A 17,781-nucleotide genomic window follows, 5' to 3' on the forward strand; every position below is an offset into this window, starting at 1 on the left:
GTTTGTTTTTAAAAAGGCCAGAAAGTGAAAGTAGAGGCTCCTACCAGTTAATCTGGAAGTTGCCTTAATATTTTTTTCCCCCAAATTTGGTCCTCATCTCTAGTGCTGTGATTTAAGAGTAATGAAATGTTGTTTCCGTGAGCTTACTGTCCATCTGTACTTCATGTTTCCTCATAGTTGGATTTGATCACAGATCTCTTGGGCACACCATCACTGGAAGCAATGAGGACAGCTTGTGAAGGTGCTAAGGCACACATACTCAGGGGTCCTCATAAACAGGTAAGAGGAGAAGAAGGGCTCTGTATTTGGTAACCATCTGTTTGGGCAGAGTTTTCTTCCAACAGAATAATGAAATGAGGATTTTTAAACAAAAGCATTACTTGTAGGTTTTATTAGTTTTTTTATGTCATGGCCATAAGTAAGAAAATGTTAAAATATTTGTCAAACCCAATAGAATATAGTAATTTCCAATGCTATAGGAAAAAGTAAATATTTTTGTAGCACCTTTGCTAATAAATGACCCCTGGCTTTTGTCTCCTGGTTTTTGATGTGTCCGGGAAAAGTTACTGGGGGTGGAGCTTTGACCTCAGTACCATAACCTAGTGCATGTATACTCAAGATATACTTTCCACATACTGAGCCAAAATACCTGGTATCTCTTATTCCAGCCAGGAATGTGAAGCTGTTTCTATTGCACTCTTGCCACTAACACAGAATCAGATGTGAATGTTGTTAGAAAAGAAGTATGAAGAGAGATTGCCAGATTTGCACTGATCAATATTACTTGCAACCAGCCAAGTCACTGCTGAGAAAGACAAGATGGTTATTATCTCCACCCTGTCGATTTAGCAGCATTTTTTAGAAGCACTTTCCTAATCTCCTTTGGACAAAACAGCTTAATGATGTGAAGAGTGAGTAAGGGGAATACTTTTCCTAGGAACAACAAACCGAAACAGAAGAGAGAAGGCTTGAACAGGAAGACTCGGCAACTAATTTTCCTGGGCTTTGCCTTGCTTTCTTTTAAACTGGGCATTTAGATGATCTGATTGATCATTAGAAGATCTGGTTGATCTAATTGATAGACCAAATGACAGACTGAGTTTGACAGTCCTCTCAGTTACCTGCCAGACATTTGGTCAAGGCCTTACCTTTCCCTGTGGTTCCCTCTCTGTGATTCTAGTGACTCCAGAGCTTCCATTTTGACAGGCAAAAAGGGCAATGGGTAAAGTGTGTTATCTTCTAAAACCAGCCTGAACTAGTAAATGTAGATTTACTACTAGAGACGTAGGTGCTGGTATTTTAAATAGCCCCCTGCTGGTTACATCCTTCTGTTGCATTTAGTTTAGAAGTATAGAATCATTTGGGCCCTAACTCCCTTAGAAGAGCACAGTAAGTCTTAACCTAGAGGAAGGTTCTATATAAATAGAAAGAACTAACAAGGTCTGTTATGTTCAGTTTACTGGCCAGTATCAGGAATATTAAACTAATTTATCAATACCTGGCGCATATACCTTCAAAGCAATTTTTTAAAATGTTGTTGTATATATGCAAGTAATATGTGAGTGCATGTAAAATCAAAATTTTACAGACAGTTAGCCATCCAGAGCTACCCCCACGCCATCCTAGTCTCTTCTGGATTAATTTTAGAGTATCTTTCCAGACATATTTTTCTATGCATTTATTTACATAATTTGTACAAACAGAAATATGTGCTATTATTTGTTGGGACTTTTTTAAAAATATACATATACAGGAGAACCTTATTGGCTATCTTCTTAAAGTCACAAATTACTGCCTCAAATTAATATACTTGTGTTGGTTTATTAATATACATACTTGCACGTGGCATCAGTCAGGACTCTTTCCACTGTGACAGTTAAAACTAACTTAAGCAAAAAAGGGAACTTACTGGCTCATATAACTGAAAAGTCTTGAGCTACCACTGACTTCAGGCTCTGCTGGATTCAGGTAGTCAAGTGATATTTCATGCCAGGAATCTGACTCTTCTGTTCTGTTTTCCTGTGTGGTGGCTTCATTTTCAGACAGGCTTTCCCCATGTGTTTGCAAAAATGGAACCAGTAGTCTAGCCCTGCATTCTATTAGCATATCAATCCTCAGGAAAGAGCTTTCCCAAATAGATCCATAAAAATATTTGGAAGGTCTCTGATTCCATTAGGAATGTATTTATTTGGTTATGAGTAATAGAAAACCTTGCTTACAGTGGTTTAAAGAAATAGAAGTTTTTTTCCTCATATCATGAAGTCCCAGAGGTGGGCAGTCTGGTGATGGCATAGCAGCTCAATTATGTCATAGAGGATTTAATTTTTTTCTTTGTCTCTGCTTTTGCCATCTTTAGAATATTGACTTCATAGTCTCTTGCCTATTGCCTCATGGTCACAAAATGACTGTAGCTTGTCCAGAAATCATCCATATTCAAAGGGAAAAAATGGAGGAAAAAGGGAGCACTAGCACTATCTGTTCCTTTTATCAGGAAAGCAAAAGTTTTCCCAGAAGCCTGCCTAGCAAACCTTTGCTTATATGTCATTGTCCAGAACTATGTGATATGTGGCCTCCGAGATGGCAAGAGAAGCTAAAAAAAAAAAATGGGTCTTTTCTATCCCAGTTAATAAAGGTAGATAGGGAGAAAAGGATTGGAGGTGTGTGTTAGCTTACCCATTCCATTGTATGTTCCTGACCTGTATTAACTGTGTGCCCATCCTGGAACCAGTCGTGGTGCTCAGGGGAATATACCATATGATTGGCCAGGCCTGGGTCAGGTGCCCATCCTCGGAGTTCAGAGATTGAAATCAAGCCCAGCCAAACCACTTGATTTGAGAGTGAAAAAGGGAGTGGTTCCCTTAAAGTCAGGGAACGGGGGGCAGACAAGAACACTATATGGCATTTTTAATTTACTGTCTCTTTTCCACAACTCAAAATCTTAGCTGCCATGGCCCAGGGATCTATTAAGGGCAGATACTTGTTGAGGCACCGCCCTTTTGGTAGGATTGAAAAGTCTCTTATCAGCCCTTAGTCCCTTTGTTCATCTCTTATAAGGTTTAGATCTTCATCATTCCTCAGATTGTTCTCAGCTAATTGTGTCAGAAATAGGTAAAATATTTTCACTGAGGTGGAAATGGTCCTGTCCCCTGACAGGGACCTTATCTTATGGTTAAGAGACTCAGAGTATGGTAGAGAGTTCATTCAATTCAAACTTCTTATGTTTCAACTGGGGGTTTCTTTTATATAATCCCAAGAATGCTTACTAGAGTGCACCGTGCATGGTGCAACTCAACGCTGCTGACTGAGGAGCTCAGCTTCTCTGCTGCCGGGTGAAGACTGTCAGCAAATATCTAACAGGCCCTGTGCAGCCTGGCCGGTGCTGCCGGGGTGACCACACCCTGCAGTCGGCTCACGATGACTGTGGCATATACCATCTAGGGCCTCTTGCCCGGGCATAATGGCTGGTAAATTAGAGGGGAAGAAAATGGAATTAGAAATGCAGCATTTCTAGTATTGCATCTTTCCTGTGGAGCCAATGCTAAATTATTAACAGGTGTCATTCTAGAGAGGTACTGGCATGACTGAACTGACTCTTTTTCTCTGTCCCTCTTTTTAACTTGCATATATAATATAAACACAGGAAAGGAGAAAGCATATCAGATGACTGTTTAGGCTGAAATGAAACTTAGGCTTATTTTTAGTGTATTTGTTGGGGTATACTTCTGTAAAGAAAGATAATATTGGGGGGGTGGATTTTTAAAAGTTCAGGTAGCCTTAAACATCCACTCTTGATTTTCACAAGCTCCCCACCCCATACCCAATTGTCCTTGAGTCATAAATTTTGCCTTCTAATTTGTCTTATATCCTCTATTCAGTGGCCTCTGGAACTGTTTATGTGTTTTCCTTGCCCACAGAGAGGTGTTATTCATCTTTGTTGTCCAGCACCTAGCTCAGGGTCTGGCACTTGGTGGATGTTAGATGATCAGCAGTGGTGGTGGTAGGTAAGCAGGTCTGTACTTGTGCAGTCTAATGGATGAGAAAGCCAAGGTTCAAGGGACTTATCTGAGTCTAGTGATGGCAGAGTTAGAATTTGAAGCCGCGTCTTCTAGTACTCATTCCAGTGTTCCCTTCCCTATAACCTGCCTGCACCACAAAAATGGGATGAGGGGTAGATTCACTTTGAGAGTGGAAAGAAAAGAATTGCTTATGGAGAGACATTTTGGTCAGTAAAAACTGACTGGAATTTGGCTGCCATCCTGCACAAGCCAGTGAAAAAAAGCACAGCTATTCACAGTCAAACCAAGAATTGGAATCTTTTAAGAATATCAAATTACTTCATTTTACACAATAAAAAAGTTCTTATGGAAAATATATGTAAATTGTAAGTTAAAACCTCTCCCCACGCTCTCCACAATCCCCCCCTCCTTTATCTTGACTAATACAAATAATTTCAGAGCTGTCATAGATTTACATATTTTTAGCAGGAAAACATGTAAATGCATCAAGGAGTAGTAAATTGGTCTACAAATATATATATATGGGTTTTAGGGGATTTTTTTTTGGTCGCACCCCACAGCACGCGAGATCTTAATTCCCCAACCAGGGATCGAACCTGTGCCCCCTGTAGTGGAAGTGCGGAATCCTAACCACTGGACTGCCAGGAAATTCCCATCTACAAATATTTAAATGCCAACTATATATGGGTTCTGTGCACATAATGCTTTTTACCTATAGTAATCCTATCAAGTGTCATGCAATTTTAGAACTAAAGTAAACTTCAGTGATCATTTAGTCCAACCTCCTCATTTTATACTTAAGGATACTGAGATTCAGGATGTTGATTTATCTAATTAGTTAGTAAACTAGAACCCCCATCTCATCTCCTGTTACTCTTGATCCTGAAGAAAACATCTGTATGGTGAATAATTACCTCCTGATGATTCTGAGGTGTCTTGTTGTTCTTGTAGAATTTTCCTCTACGGCTTAACTGAGGGAAGGAGGCAGATATGTAAAATACTTGATGTCAGTGGTTATCATAGTAGGATTCTAGGCCCGTGATTGAGATATAAGGAGACCTTTTGGTGTTACTTGCGTGAGAGACAGTGCAGTGATGCCATTCACCTGCTCCATCCCCTGACCCTCCAAGCAGCGAAATAAAAGCCTTATGAGCTCTGTGGCTTCTCAGGTCATTAGAGTCATCTCCCTGCCTCAGTGCAAGAGGGTTAGATATAGGCATGTGGATATACCTGCCCTTTAAAAAGACAGTTATTGAGTGAGTAATCAGTGCTAAAGTGGTGTCATCCTTTCTTAGAAGATTCTGTAAATTCCCGAGTGTCCTAAGGCTCCTTTAGTGTTTTAGCAAGGTAATGTTGCCGTAAGACATAGTTCACATGCCTACTTTGCGCAGTTTACTTGCATGTAGCATGTAGCTAAGGTTTTAAATCTTCTTTTCTCCCATCCTTGGGCGTGTTTGGTCTTCCCTTCCTGCCAAAGCGTGTATGATATCAGGCTAACAGGAGCTCCGTATTTTCAGGATTAGCTTTCATTTTTCATGGGCTCTTCTGTGCTCTGACCTACAATGGGTAATCATGCAATATAAAATATGCCACTGAAAGTCAGTGACAGTTGTTGCTTTTGAAGACTGGTTAATGAGGGGAATACTCATTTCCTTTGAGTTGAGACTCATGTGTACACACCTTTTGAGCTGGGTACTTACCTTGTCATAAATTGGCTGTATTCCATATCTACTTACACAAACACTCACTTGCATATTTGAATTCTTTATTTTTTCACAGCCATCTCTTCCTGTACTTTATACCCTGTCTAGCCAGGCTACACATGAAGCTGTTCATCTCCTTTGCAGGATGTTGGTCTTTGATCCAGTAAGTAGTGTTTGTTTTTATATTTTTTTAATGAATTAAAAATGTGTTCTAAGAAAAACATCCTGGCTTTGAATAGATGGGCAATGTAAATAATGACCTTTTTTTTTTTAATGAATAATGACTTTTTAAAAGATAAACTTCAGCCCCCAGTTCCATGTGTATCATGCCCACCCATCACACAGAAGTTTGAGTATTAACACATAAGAGTCTAGGTGAAGAGAGATAAGGAACGGTACCATCCTTATTTATCTCAATATTTGTAAAAGGAGTTTGACACCAATTTGAATTAGGAAAAAAAATTTTTTTAACATTATTTGAAAAAAATCTGCCCATTGTATTACGTAAGGAAATATTACTCTGGGTTGTTGAAATGGTGGCTTTTCCAAATGCCATTTCTAGACTTGACTCTTCTGGGGCAAAGTTCAGCTCTTCGTTTATTCATTTGTCCAAAGAATATTCATTATTTGCATCTGTGCCAATAACTGTTGTCAAAATATATGGGTTTTAGGGGATTTTTTTTTGGTCGCACCCCACAGCACGCGAGATCTTAATTCCCCAACCAGGGATCGAACCTGTGCCCCCTGTAGTGGAAGTGCGGAATCCTAACCACTGGACTGCCAGGAAATTCCCATCTACAAATATTTAAATGCCAACTATATATGGGTTCTGTGCACATAATGCTTTTTACCTATAGTAATCCTATCAAGTGTCATGCAATTTTAGAACTAAAGTAAACTTCAGTGATCATTTAGTCCAACCTCCTCATTTTATACTTAAGGATACTGAGATTCAGGATGTTGATTTATCTAATTAGTTAGTAAACTAGAACCCCCATCTCATCTCCTGTTACTCTTGATCCTGAAGAAAACATCTGTATGGTGAATAATTACCTCCTGATGATTCTGAGGTGTCTTGTTGTTCTTGTAGAATTTTCCTCTACGGCTTAACTGAGGGAAGGAGGCAGATATGTAAAATACTTGATGTCAGTGGTTATCATAGTAGGATTCTAGGCCCGTGATTGAGATATAAGGAGACCTTTTGGTGTTACTTGCGTGAGAGACAGTGCAGTGATGCCATTCACCTGCTCCATCCCCTGACCCTCCAAGCAGCGAAATAAAAGCCTTATGAGCTCTGTGGCTTCTCAGGTCATTAGAGTCATCTCCCTGCCTCAGTGCAAGAGGGTTAGATATAGGCATGTGGATATACCTGCCCTTTAAAAAGACAGTTATTGAGTGAGTAATCAGTGCTAAAGTGGTGTCATCCTTTCTTAGAAGATTCTGTAAATTCCCGAGTGTCCTAAGGCTCCTTTAGTGTTTTAGCAAGGTAATGTTGCCGTAAGACATAGTTCACATGCCTACTTTGCGCAGTTTACTTGCATGTAGCATGTAGCTAAGGTTTTAAATCTTCTTTTCTCCCATCCTTGGGCGTGTTTGGTCTTCCCTTCCTGCCAAAGCGTGTATGATATCAGGCTAACAGGAGCTCCGTATTTTCAGGATTAGCTTTCATTTTTCATGGGCTCTTCTGTGCTCTGACCTACAATGGGTAATCATGCAATATAAAATATGCCACTGAAAGTCAGTGACAGTTGTTGCTTTTGAAGACTGGTTAATGAGGGGAATACTCATTTCCTTTGAGTTGAGACTCATGTGTACACACCTTTTGAGCTGGGTACTTACCTTGTCATAAATTGGCTGTATTCCATATCTACTTACACAAACACTCACTTGCATATTTGAATTCTTTATTTTTTCACAGCCATCTCTTCCTGTACTTTATACCCTGTCTAGCCAGGCTACACATGAAGCTGTTCATCTCCTTTGCAGGATGTTGGTCTTTGATCCAGTAAGTAGTGTTTGTTTTTATATTTTTTTAATGAATTAAAAATGTGTTCTAAGAAAAACATCCTGGCTTTGAATAGATGGGCAATGTAAATAATGACCTTTTTTTTTTTAATGAATAATGACTTTTTAAAAGATAAACTTCAGCCCCCAGTTCCATGTGTATCATGCCCACCCATCACACAGAAGTTTGAGTATTAACACATAAGAGTCTAGGTGAAGAGAGATAAGGAACGGTACCATCCTTATTTATCTCAATATTTGTAAAAGGAGTTTGACACCAATTTGAATTAGGAAAAAAAATTTTTTTAACATTATTTGAAAAAAATCTGCCCATTGTATTACGTAAGGAAATATTACTCTGGGTTGTTGAAATGGTGGCTTTTCCAAATGCCATTTCTAGACTTGACTCTTCTGGGGCAAAGTTCAGCTCTTCGTTTATTCATTTGTCCAAAGAATATTCATTATTTGCATCTGTGCCAATAACTGTTGTCAAAGAAGACTAAAAAACGGAAGCATTTAGGAAAGAAAATTTTACTTGCCGAGAGTACATGGAAGTCACCAAATACAAAATACAACAGGTATTTAAAGGAGAAAAATAACCACAAAATTACCAGTTAAGTTTACATTGGTTTGTTCATGATGAGAAAACAGCAACTTTCTCACATGATTATTAAATCCACAGAAGTCAGAACTATCTTCAGATGTCAGCATAACAAAGATTAGGGATAAAAATGTTTTGTTAGGAAGTCCAAGTTTGTGGGAAACAGGGTTCTGTTATTTGGGGGACCAGAACCAATCAGAGTGATCAAGTTATTTTTATTACATCTCAGGGTGCAAAGTGGATTTTTTGTTTGGTTGGTGTTTTTGTTTTCCTTTTGTTTGTTTACTTTGGCATGTGAGGTACTTAGTGATACGGGAAGCAAGACAAAGTGGCAGTTCTTGTTCCCACAGTCTCTCCTTGTGGTCAAGTTCCTGCCATTAAAGACAGTTTCAGCCACATAATTTGCTGAATGAGCTAGTGGTTTAGTGTCATTAGTTTGATATTTTATTTCACAAGTTTATCTGCGTAGCTAACAGGAGATGTTGATTAATACATAGAGACCTTTTGTATGGTTAACAAAACTAGAGGCACGTGAACTTCAGGTTTCAGAGGTAATTTCTGTCTGCCCATTGAGGATTTTCTAAAGTCCCTGAGGTTAAATTTACTTTTCTGTGTCAGAAATATGTTATTTTCTTTATTAGTTCCCCTTAGATTAAAAACGAGGAACTGTGTAATTCACCTGTACCAGGTTTTTCCCGCAGTACTTACAGCTGTTGGGTATCCTCTTTCTCTGAGATCCCATGTTTATTTATGATCCTGACCTGCCAGGAGCTCATGGCTGGAACTCTTAAGGCTGGAATTTCCTGAACTGTACAGCGGATACCACGCATATTTCCTGGGAGGCCTTTTAGACATCAGTTCTACATGTGAAATGTAGTCCTTATTCCTTAACAGTGGGATTGTCACACCTAATTAAATGAAACCTTTGGTGTGGTCATAGTTACAAATTAGATTTATAAGAAGGAGATATGATTTATCTGGAATTTTTTTCTGACATATGCTTACTGAATTTAGTTTATGATTTATATTAAGGATTCTTTTTCTAGTTCTGAGGGTTCATTTAGAAATAGATACCTTTTTTTTTTTTTTTTTGTGGTACGCGGGCCTCTCACTGTTGTGGCCTCTCCCGTTGCGGAGCACAGGCTCCGGACGCGCAGGCTCAGCGGCCATGGCTCACGGGCCCAGCCGCTCCGCGGCATGTGGGATCTCCCCGGACCGGGGCACGAACCCGTGTCCCCTGCATCGGCAGGCGGACTCTCAACCACTGCGCCACCAGGGAAGCCCTAGATACCATTTTTAAAGAATGTTTCATTCTGGTTTTAACCTGTTAAATTTGAGGGTTAGTGATACATTAAGAAGAAAGAAATGAGGGTTTTATTACCTCAAAATAGTGATGACATTAAACAAATCTCCAGAGACCGTAATTTATGTAAAGGCAGTAAACAGTTACAAGCAATATTTCTAAAGCACAACAATAATTATTAGGAATTTAGACAATTATTTACTTTTTTCTCAACAAACAAAAAAACACTGTTACCTTGCATACACGTCTTCTATCATCACCCATTCTTTTACGTTCTTTAAAACAATACATATGTACTTTAACCCAAAGGTATTTGCACATCTTTTTTAACTGTTTATTGATGGCTACTCAATACTGTATTAATGAAGAGCCTAGGTATATTAAAATTATGTTGTCCATATATCCAAAGACCATTTATTAACTCAAATTAATGTTAGTAAGGTCTTGATGTTAATTAAGAATTAGGAGATTGAAATTTTAGTTGACTCATTAAGTCTTTATGATTCATAGTATACAAAAAACTAATTTCTTTTTAGAAACACATTACCTATTATGATTCATCTCATTTAGTTTAACACATAATTTGTAATTCCATAATCTTAGACAGAGTAATATTAGTTTATCTGACCAGCAAAACCAGTAGGAAAAAAAGTCAAATTCAAAATGATTAGGCTTTTTATGAGAAAACAAACCTAAAACTTATATAAATGAGAATATTGTATTTGCATTATTTGTACAGGTGTTTTTAAATTTTTATAACTGTGAACTCAGACTGATTTGTCCAAAGAGTCATCTTGTATACAATTATCTTATACAATTATATACCGGATATTAAAACTTCTAAGTTGTTTAAGAGAAATATTTTGCCTACTTTGTAATCTAGTAATCAAGTAATAGTATTATTTTAACTCCCAATTAAAGCTTTTTTTAATCTTTGAGTTATAACTTGAGCAAGCAAAAATTTCTAAAGAGCCAAAATATTTTATTCATAAGGAAGAAGAATGTTTTTACATCTTTCCATTGCTTTTTATGTCTTTAATGTGTTGATACTGTTTCTAAAAGCCAGTTGCAATAGGAGTTTGCTCCATTTGATTTTAAGAGATCTCATAATATGTATTAACTCCCCTCAGAAGTATACGAAGTACATCCATTTATATTTGTAAAATGGAAAATTTTATCACTTATTCAGAACTAGAAGAGCCAATTTTGATAAAGTAACAAAATCTAGGTTATAAACAAGTGAAGCGTCCATATCTATTACAAATGTTGATTACTTAAACAAGATGTAATTAAGACATAGAGGACATAATTATGCACCATCAATTCCTTCAAAAGAACATCACTATTAAATCTGAGAAATTTTGTGATTTTTTTTTTTTTCCCTCAATTTAACAGGACAGTTTTTCTTTTCAGTGTTCATACCCCTTAAAAAACGAGTCTCCTTTCTTTAGCCTTGTTTCAGAAGTGCCAAAGAGACCTTAATTTGTTTAGAGAAATGAAAGTTGATCATTGCATGCTAGGGATTTGATTTACTTTTTGTTCAAAGGCTTCTCTTAGGTAAGACACTTTAGAGGACCCCATGTTGGTGCACCAGGAACATACAAACACAGAGCGTGCCATCATAGTTAGGAAAACACCAAAATCTCTTCAGCTTTGCATCTGAAATTTCAGGAAATATCAGAGTTCCCAGATGAACAAAAAAGACCAACAGTGAAGCCAGATTCCATCTGCTGGTGGCAGCTGACAGGGGCCCAATTTCTGACATCTGCCACCTGACAGAAGTGACTTAATGGTCATATGATAAAATTAAACCCCAGATTCAATCACTGCTGCCACCAGTTTGGACACGACCAGCCATGCTCAGTCAGAAACAGAATAGACTTGGCCAATAACCAGAGTTAGTGGGCAAAAGCCAAAGAGCTCAGTCCCACACGTGAGACTGGCCAGAGATGCTGAGGACTGAGAGGGGCCCAGACCCAGGCAGGGTGTTAGACCTTGATCCCAGTGGAACCTCTGGGAATAGTTGGACTCATTTAGGAAGAAAAGGAAAAGTTTAGTTGCTAAGTGTGCTAGTGAGTCAGACTTCAGAAGGGCTGCATCACCAAATACAAAACATGACAAGTAGCAGAAGGAACAAAACCAGGATTGTGAAGCTTACGTTCATCTCTTCATGGTGGATAAACAGCAGCTTTCTCTTGTTATTATCATATCCCAAAAGGTCATGACATGCCTTTTAACATTAGCATAGCAAAAATTCAGAGATAAAGTGTCTTTAGGGAATCCAGGTTTATGGGAAATATTTAACATTTTATTATTTGGGGGACCAGAACCAGTTGCGGTGATCCAGTTATTTTTGGTTTGAGTGCAGATGGTTTTCCTTTTTCTAGTTGTGTTATGTGAAGTGCTGGATCCTATCATAAGCAGGGCAAAGTGTCAGTTTGTGTTCTACTCTCTACTGTTGAGTCATCCTTAAATCAAAATCCACCTTCCCTCAGTAGTACTTACATACCCACTGAGCTAAAAGGAGGGACAGCTTTTTTCTTTTTTTCATGGAGAAATGAGTTTAAAAGTTTATGGTTTATGTAACCTGAAACTAGTATATTAAGTGTTCTGATCTGAAGAGCCAGAAAACCCCAGGCTGCTGATCCTCACCCTGGGCTGGATATCAGAACATGGCATACAGGCCATTCATGAGCTGATGCCTACTCCAGCAGCTTTCAGAGAAGCTTTTGCCCAAGTTGATTTGGTATCCAAGAGGATAAAAGTTTCAAGGAGCTTTGTAAAATTGCCACCATGATCACATCTCTTCTAAATGCTGAGACATATTTAGAAAATATAACTGTTATTTTAAATGTAAATATATCCCTTCCAAAGCATTACATATTTGAATGTCATGATATTTGTCATTTTTGACCCTGCATATATCTATTTCAAGGTAAGAACTTTCAGGATCTTAGCAGGGTCATTTCTAAGTGCTTTCTGGTGGTGTATGGTGGTTTATCACAGTAGTTTGTTGTCTTACATCATATACTCCCTCTACTGCTAAGTTACCCACCTCCAAATTCAATTACTGTCTTACCCTCACCGTCCGCAATTATCCCTTTACACAGCATGTTCCATAATTTAAGTATAAGCCGTGTAAAGCAGTCACTGTGGCTCGTGAAAGATCCTGTGTGGACAGTCATGTTTATCTGCAGTGTTGATGTGCTGGTCTCTAAATTTGATTTCAGTCCAAAAGAATATCCGCTAAGGATGCCTTAGCCCACCCCTACCTAGATGAAGGGCGACTACGATATCACACGTGTATGTGTAAATGTTGCTTTTCCACCTCTACTGGAAGAGTTTATACCAGTGACTTTGAGCCCATCACTAATCCCAAGTTTGATGACACTTTTGAGAAGAACCTCAGTTCTGTCCGACAGGTTAAAGGTGAGTTTGCTTTTTTGGCCCTCCGCCAGGTGGGGTGACTGGTAACATTTTGTTATGTGGCTGTGGAAAGCTGAGCTCTGGATGGAGATCAAAGCTCCTTTATATGTTTGTTTTACAAACTTGCATACAGCTGTTTGTCCGGAGCACATATGCCAAGAAAGCTGTGTGTGTTATAAAAACACTGATTTTATATCCAGGGGAAGGTCCGGCAGAGGAATGAACATTTTGTTCTTGTTTTCAAAGCTGACTGACTTACTTCGTGTGACTCAGTATATTTAATATGTATTCACTCAGTGTGATTTCATGGAATGATACATATTGGACTTTTTTATATAACATGCAAAGTTTTTAAAAGGATAAACATCCACTGAGGGAATGTTTGGGGGACATTCCTTGGATGATGACAAGAAGGGGATTTCTGATAGTCTGCTCATAAAATTTCCTGACACGATCTCCTACTGGGGGGGGGGCGGGTAAAGACATCCAGAATTCTGAGTGGTTCTAAGTGTCTGCTCCAGGACATTTTAGAAGAGAGTCGTCCCCAAAGTGACCATCCTGAAACTATGTACCTAAATACCAACTGAGGTTTTTTAAGTGATTTTCAAAAAGGCAATAATTACCAGCAATGTAGAAGAGTTCATTTATAATGCCAACCCAGTGGAGTCACTCTTAAATTTATAGACCATTTTACACCTTCCACTCATGGGGTTTCCAGCCCCCATAATGGCACTTTGGGGGGTTTTGCCTACGTTTAGCAGCACCTGTCATTTTGGTTTCAGAAAAGTTCCACTGGATTCTGCCTGATAGATGACATGTGTGTTTAACTAAACCACTAGGAAATGCCGTTCAGATGCTGACTAGAGTTAACCTGAGAATCCACTGCTCCCAGGCCTGCAAATTGGCGTGGGTTGTATGATATTTGTTTTCTCCACAGAAATTATTCATCAGTTCATTTTGGAACAGCAGAAAGGAAACAGAGTGCCTCTCTGCATCAACCCTCAGTCTGCTGCTTTTAAGAGCTTTATTAGGTAACTATATGGATGTAATTCTGACTTTCTTGTTAGAATTAAAAGGATGCCATTGTGAGTTTCTCATTCAGCATATTTCTGGTTTTATTTAGATTAGATAACATAGATAAAAGGTCCAACAGAAAGTTTCTGTTGTGAGTTCTGGCTTAGTCAAAAGCATGTTAAAAATGTAAGCATTTGTTCTTACACTAGCTCCAGTTCACTGTGGCTGCCTTGGCAGTTCCCCAGATGCCCATTACTCTGCCTGGTCAAGTGCATGGGGATCTTCCTCTGCCAGCAGCGTGGCAGCCACTGTCCTGGAGTTGCACATGGTCCTCTCAGTTCCCACTGCCATCCCCACCACCTTAATGATAACCGCAAGCAAGAAAATTCTGTTTTATAGGTGGACTGCTGGTGTATCCTGTTTAAAGAGAAACCAGTAGTCTTACTGGTTATAGAGCTATAAACCTCCTTCAGAACCTAGAAAGCGTCATTCTCTTGATCTCTCTTTGTCCTTACCTTCTCCATCTCTTTTTCCCTAACTCCTTGTATCAATCAAGGTCCAGTAAGGAGAAAGAAACTACACCCAGTAATATGAACAGGGAAAATTTAATAACAAGCATTAACTAGGAAAAGATGGTTAACTACTAAAAGGCATGCAAGAGGATTCTGAAGAGTCCGAAGTAGCAAATGCGGAAAGCAAGTACTCCCTCTGGACTGAGGGAGAGTGAACAAGGGAGAAGTTGAGAACTTAGAGGAAGCCCCTCTACCCAAGGCTAATAAGATTTGGACCTCTTTGGAGAGGAGCCACAGGAACACAGCATGATGGTGAAGAAACTTTACAAAAGGGGTGAGCAGAGCTGATCCATCAAAGAGCCTGCTAGGTGGAGAGAAACTTGCCAGAAAGTTTGGGTAGACCAAAGCTGGGCCTTCCGAGGCAAAAAAAAAAAAAAAGAGGCCTTGCAATGCCCTTTCAGCGCCCTCTGTTGACAAAGATTATCATTGGGCCTGTGGCAAAGGAAAAAGGTGAACAGGGTCTGGCTCAGGTATCGCAGAGCAGCACGAAGGGAGGCTTTGATCTGAGAGGCCACACGCTTCCTGCCTTCCTGCCTTTCCTTTTTCCCTCTCCTCCTTGCTTGTTTTTCCCCTCCCTTCACTTTCCTTTTAATTGACCTTGATATAGTGTTGAAGCTGATTGAATTCATTGAACCAAGGTCAAGAATTTTTGTTTATAATTTTTAAAATCAGGTGACTTTCATTCCTTCCATGTATTTTTCTGTAGAAAGAAGGAATTAAGTTGCCTTTTTACTTCCCTGTGGTTTAAAATTACTTTGTTTTAATATTTTTCCCTAAGAGTCAATTAGGTGTTCTAATACCTTTCAGGTGCAAGTTATTCATTATACGGGGCCCCCAGGAAGCAAAGTGACACACATCCCCCTCAAGTCTATAATCTTGGCAACATTAGACAGACATGTGACATAACTGATAAAACAGATCTGTGGATAACAAGTGCTAAATGATTATCAGTTAAAACTTGATAAAAGAATGCCTATGAGGCTCATTCAAAATAGGTCCCCACTTAAAATCATCTTATTTTGAGAAGCTACTTTTAAATGGATAATTCTGTATCCTTTAAGGTTATCTTCCCGACTGATTTATAGGCATTATTATTTATAATAGCTACCATTTATATTATGAAGTAGGCACTGTGAAAAACATACATTATCTCATTTATTCATCACAATATCCTATGAGGTGGATAGCATCCCTTTCCAGGAGAGGAAAGATGAAGGAATTTGCTCGGTGTCATACAACTAGTAAATGATGTGTTGCTTTCAAGCCCACTCATTAGCTACTGTACCATATCACCTCACTATAGATACAGATCCTTACATGAACAATTTGGAACAAATGCACCTTTAGAGAAGTGAAAAGAAACAAATAAAAATCCAGGAATGGACTTTACAATTTTTTTTTTAAAGGAAGGGGGAAAACAGGCAGCAGTGAATTGCCCTGTTGCCTTTTGTGGTGCTACAACCGGTTCACCGTGTCTCTCTTCTCTTCCAGTTCCACTGTTGCTCAGCCGTCTGAGATGCCCCCATCTCCTCTGGTGTGGGAGTGACGGTGGAAGATAATGTACTACTGAAGATGTAATGTAGCTTTCCACTGGAGTCTGGGATTTGCAATTCTGGAGGTTAATCATGCTTGTACTGTAATTTTACTAATGAAGTTTTAAATTAACAACCACTACTTGTATGATATGAATAATATTTAGAAATGTTACTAGACTTTTAATCTTGTAAAGTGGTTGTGCTTTTAGAAGAAAAATATTTTACCCAGAGTTGCACATGTTTTATGAATTTAGTGCAGCTGTTATGGCTCACCTCAGAACAAAAGAGAATTGAACCAAATTTGGGAGTTTGGGGTTTTGTGTTTTTTGTTTTGTTTTGTTTTTCTTTTTTAAAATGAAGTGAGATTGTTCACACACACACACACACACACACACAAAGGACAGTCATACATTTTGATATTTGAGCCATTCCTGAAAATTTGGGGTTCTCTAAAACGAAAGAATCTGGAAACCTTGCCTGCGACCAATCATGGAGCCACGTGAGCTGATCGTGGCTGCACCTCGGGAGGGGGGAGGGGGGAGGGGCATGCCACCTAATGATCAAGCCCTATAACTAGCTTCTCATTAGAGCCGTGACGGTGATGTGTGCTGTCTAAAATCCAATGTTGTTGGTAGAGAGAATGAATTTGTGACTAGGAGAGACTAAACTTTTGTTTTCCTTACCCAGTATAAATATATATATATATATTTAATCTATTTTTATTAGAAGTTTTTCTGCTCTTTCTTACATAAAAGAACCCCCAAGCATGCATCTTTCATGTGTGTAAATAATTCATTTCTGGGCTAATTTCAAAAGAATCCCAACATTGCTGTATAGAGAGAGAACTAGCTTGCACATTTTAGGTCTGTGAAATTTTGTGAGACTTTTCCTGCACTGGACAGTAAAAAAAATAAATAAAAGACAAAAACAAATTTAAAAAAATTTAAGCCACAAAAAAAAAAAGGCACATAGGGAATTATGTCAAATGTGTTTGTGTCCTTAGGCAAAGCTGTGGGAGTCTTGAAATGTCACAGTAGTAAATAACTTATTACTTTTTGACAAATTCCTTTTTCTGTTGGAACACTGAATTCTTCTGTGCATATGTATATATGAACACCAACTGAAGGCCTCTACCTCCTGGAGTTACACAACTTGGCTTGTTTACCTCCACATGCTGATGACTATTTTTTTTTTTTTTTAAGTTCAATGTGGAGACTTGAAACTTGAATGTCCCTTCCAACTTTTATATTAAAAATAAAAAGACAAGAAAATTGAAGATCGTTTTTCACCTGTACAAGGAATACTAATGGATCGTCTTAAAATGGGTCTAGGAAAAACCTTGGTGTGTGTTATGGACAATTAACTGTTAAAGTTATTGTAAGTTATCTGTATTTAGCAGAGTATTTTCATCTTGAGTGATCTGAGCTGAATTTGAAGACTATTAATAAGTTATGTTTGGAAGTTTTAACTTCAATGAAGTAATTATTTGCTGTGAAAGAAACAAACATTGAATTACTAAACAAAGATGGTGCAATATCTTTGTTTTTTTTTATGAGGCTCCTGAGAATCAACCCAACTGAAGCATTTCAATTCACTTGAATGAGAAA

At 38.5% G+C, this 17,781-nt stretch overlaps 1 protein-coding gene across 1 annotated transcript in view; it reads left to right on the forward strand.

Annotated features, from left to right (window-relative positions):
- The window catches only part of NLK (nemo like kinase), a 147,175-nt gene extending 129,728 nt beyond the window's left edge, over positions 1-17,447 (forward strand). Inside the window, exons 7-11 of the mRNA XM_024737276.1 lie at positions 178-279; positions 5,796-5,882; positions 12,858-13,056; positions 13,991-14,084; positions 16,131-17,447. Coding sequence (XP_024593044.1) covers positions 178-279; positions 5,796-5,882; positions 12,858-13,056; positions 13,991-14,084; positions 16,131-16,185 — 537 coding nt within the window. The 3' untranslated portion in view covers positions 16,186-17,447. The remainder of the gene's footprint in view (positions 1-177; positions 280-5,795; positions 5,883-12,857; positions 13,057-13,990; positions 14,085-16,130) is intronic.
- The last annotated feature ends 334 nt before the right edge of the window (positions 17,448-17,781 follow it).

Source organism: Neophocaena asiaeorientalis, unplaced genomic scaffold, assembly GCF_003031525.2.
Source record: "Neophocaena asiaeorientalis asiaeorientalis breed wild unplaced genomic scaffold, Neophocaena_asiaeorientalis_V1.1 scaffold129, whole genome shotgun sequence".
Classification (NCBI taxonomy): Eukaryota; Metazoa; Chordata; class Mammalia; order Artiodactyla; family Phocoenidae; genus Neophocaena; species Neophocaena asiaeorientalis.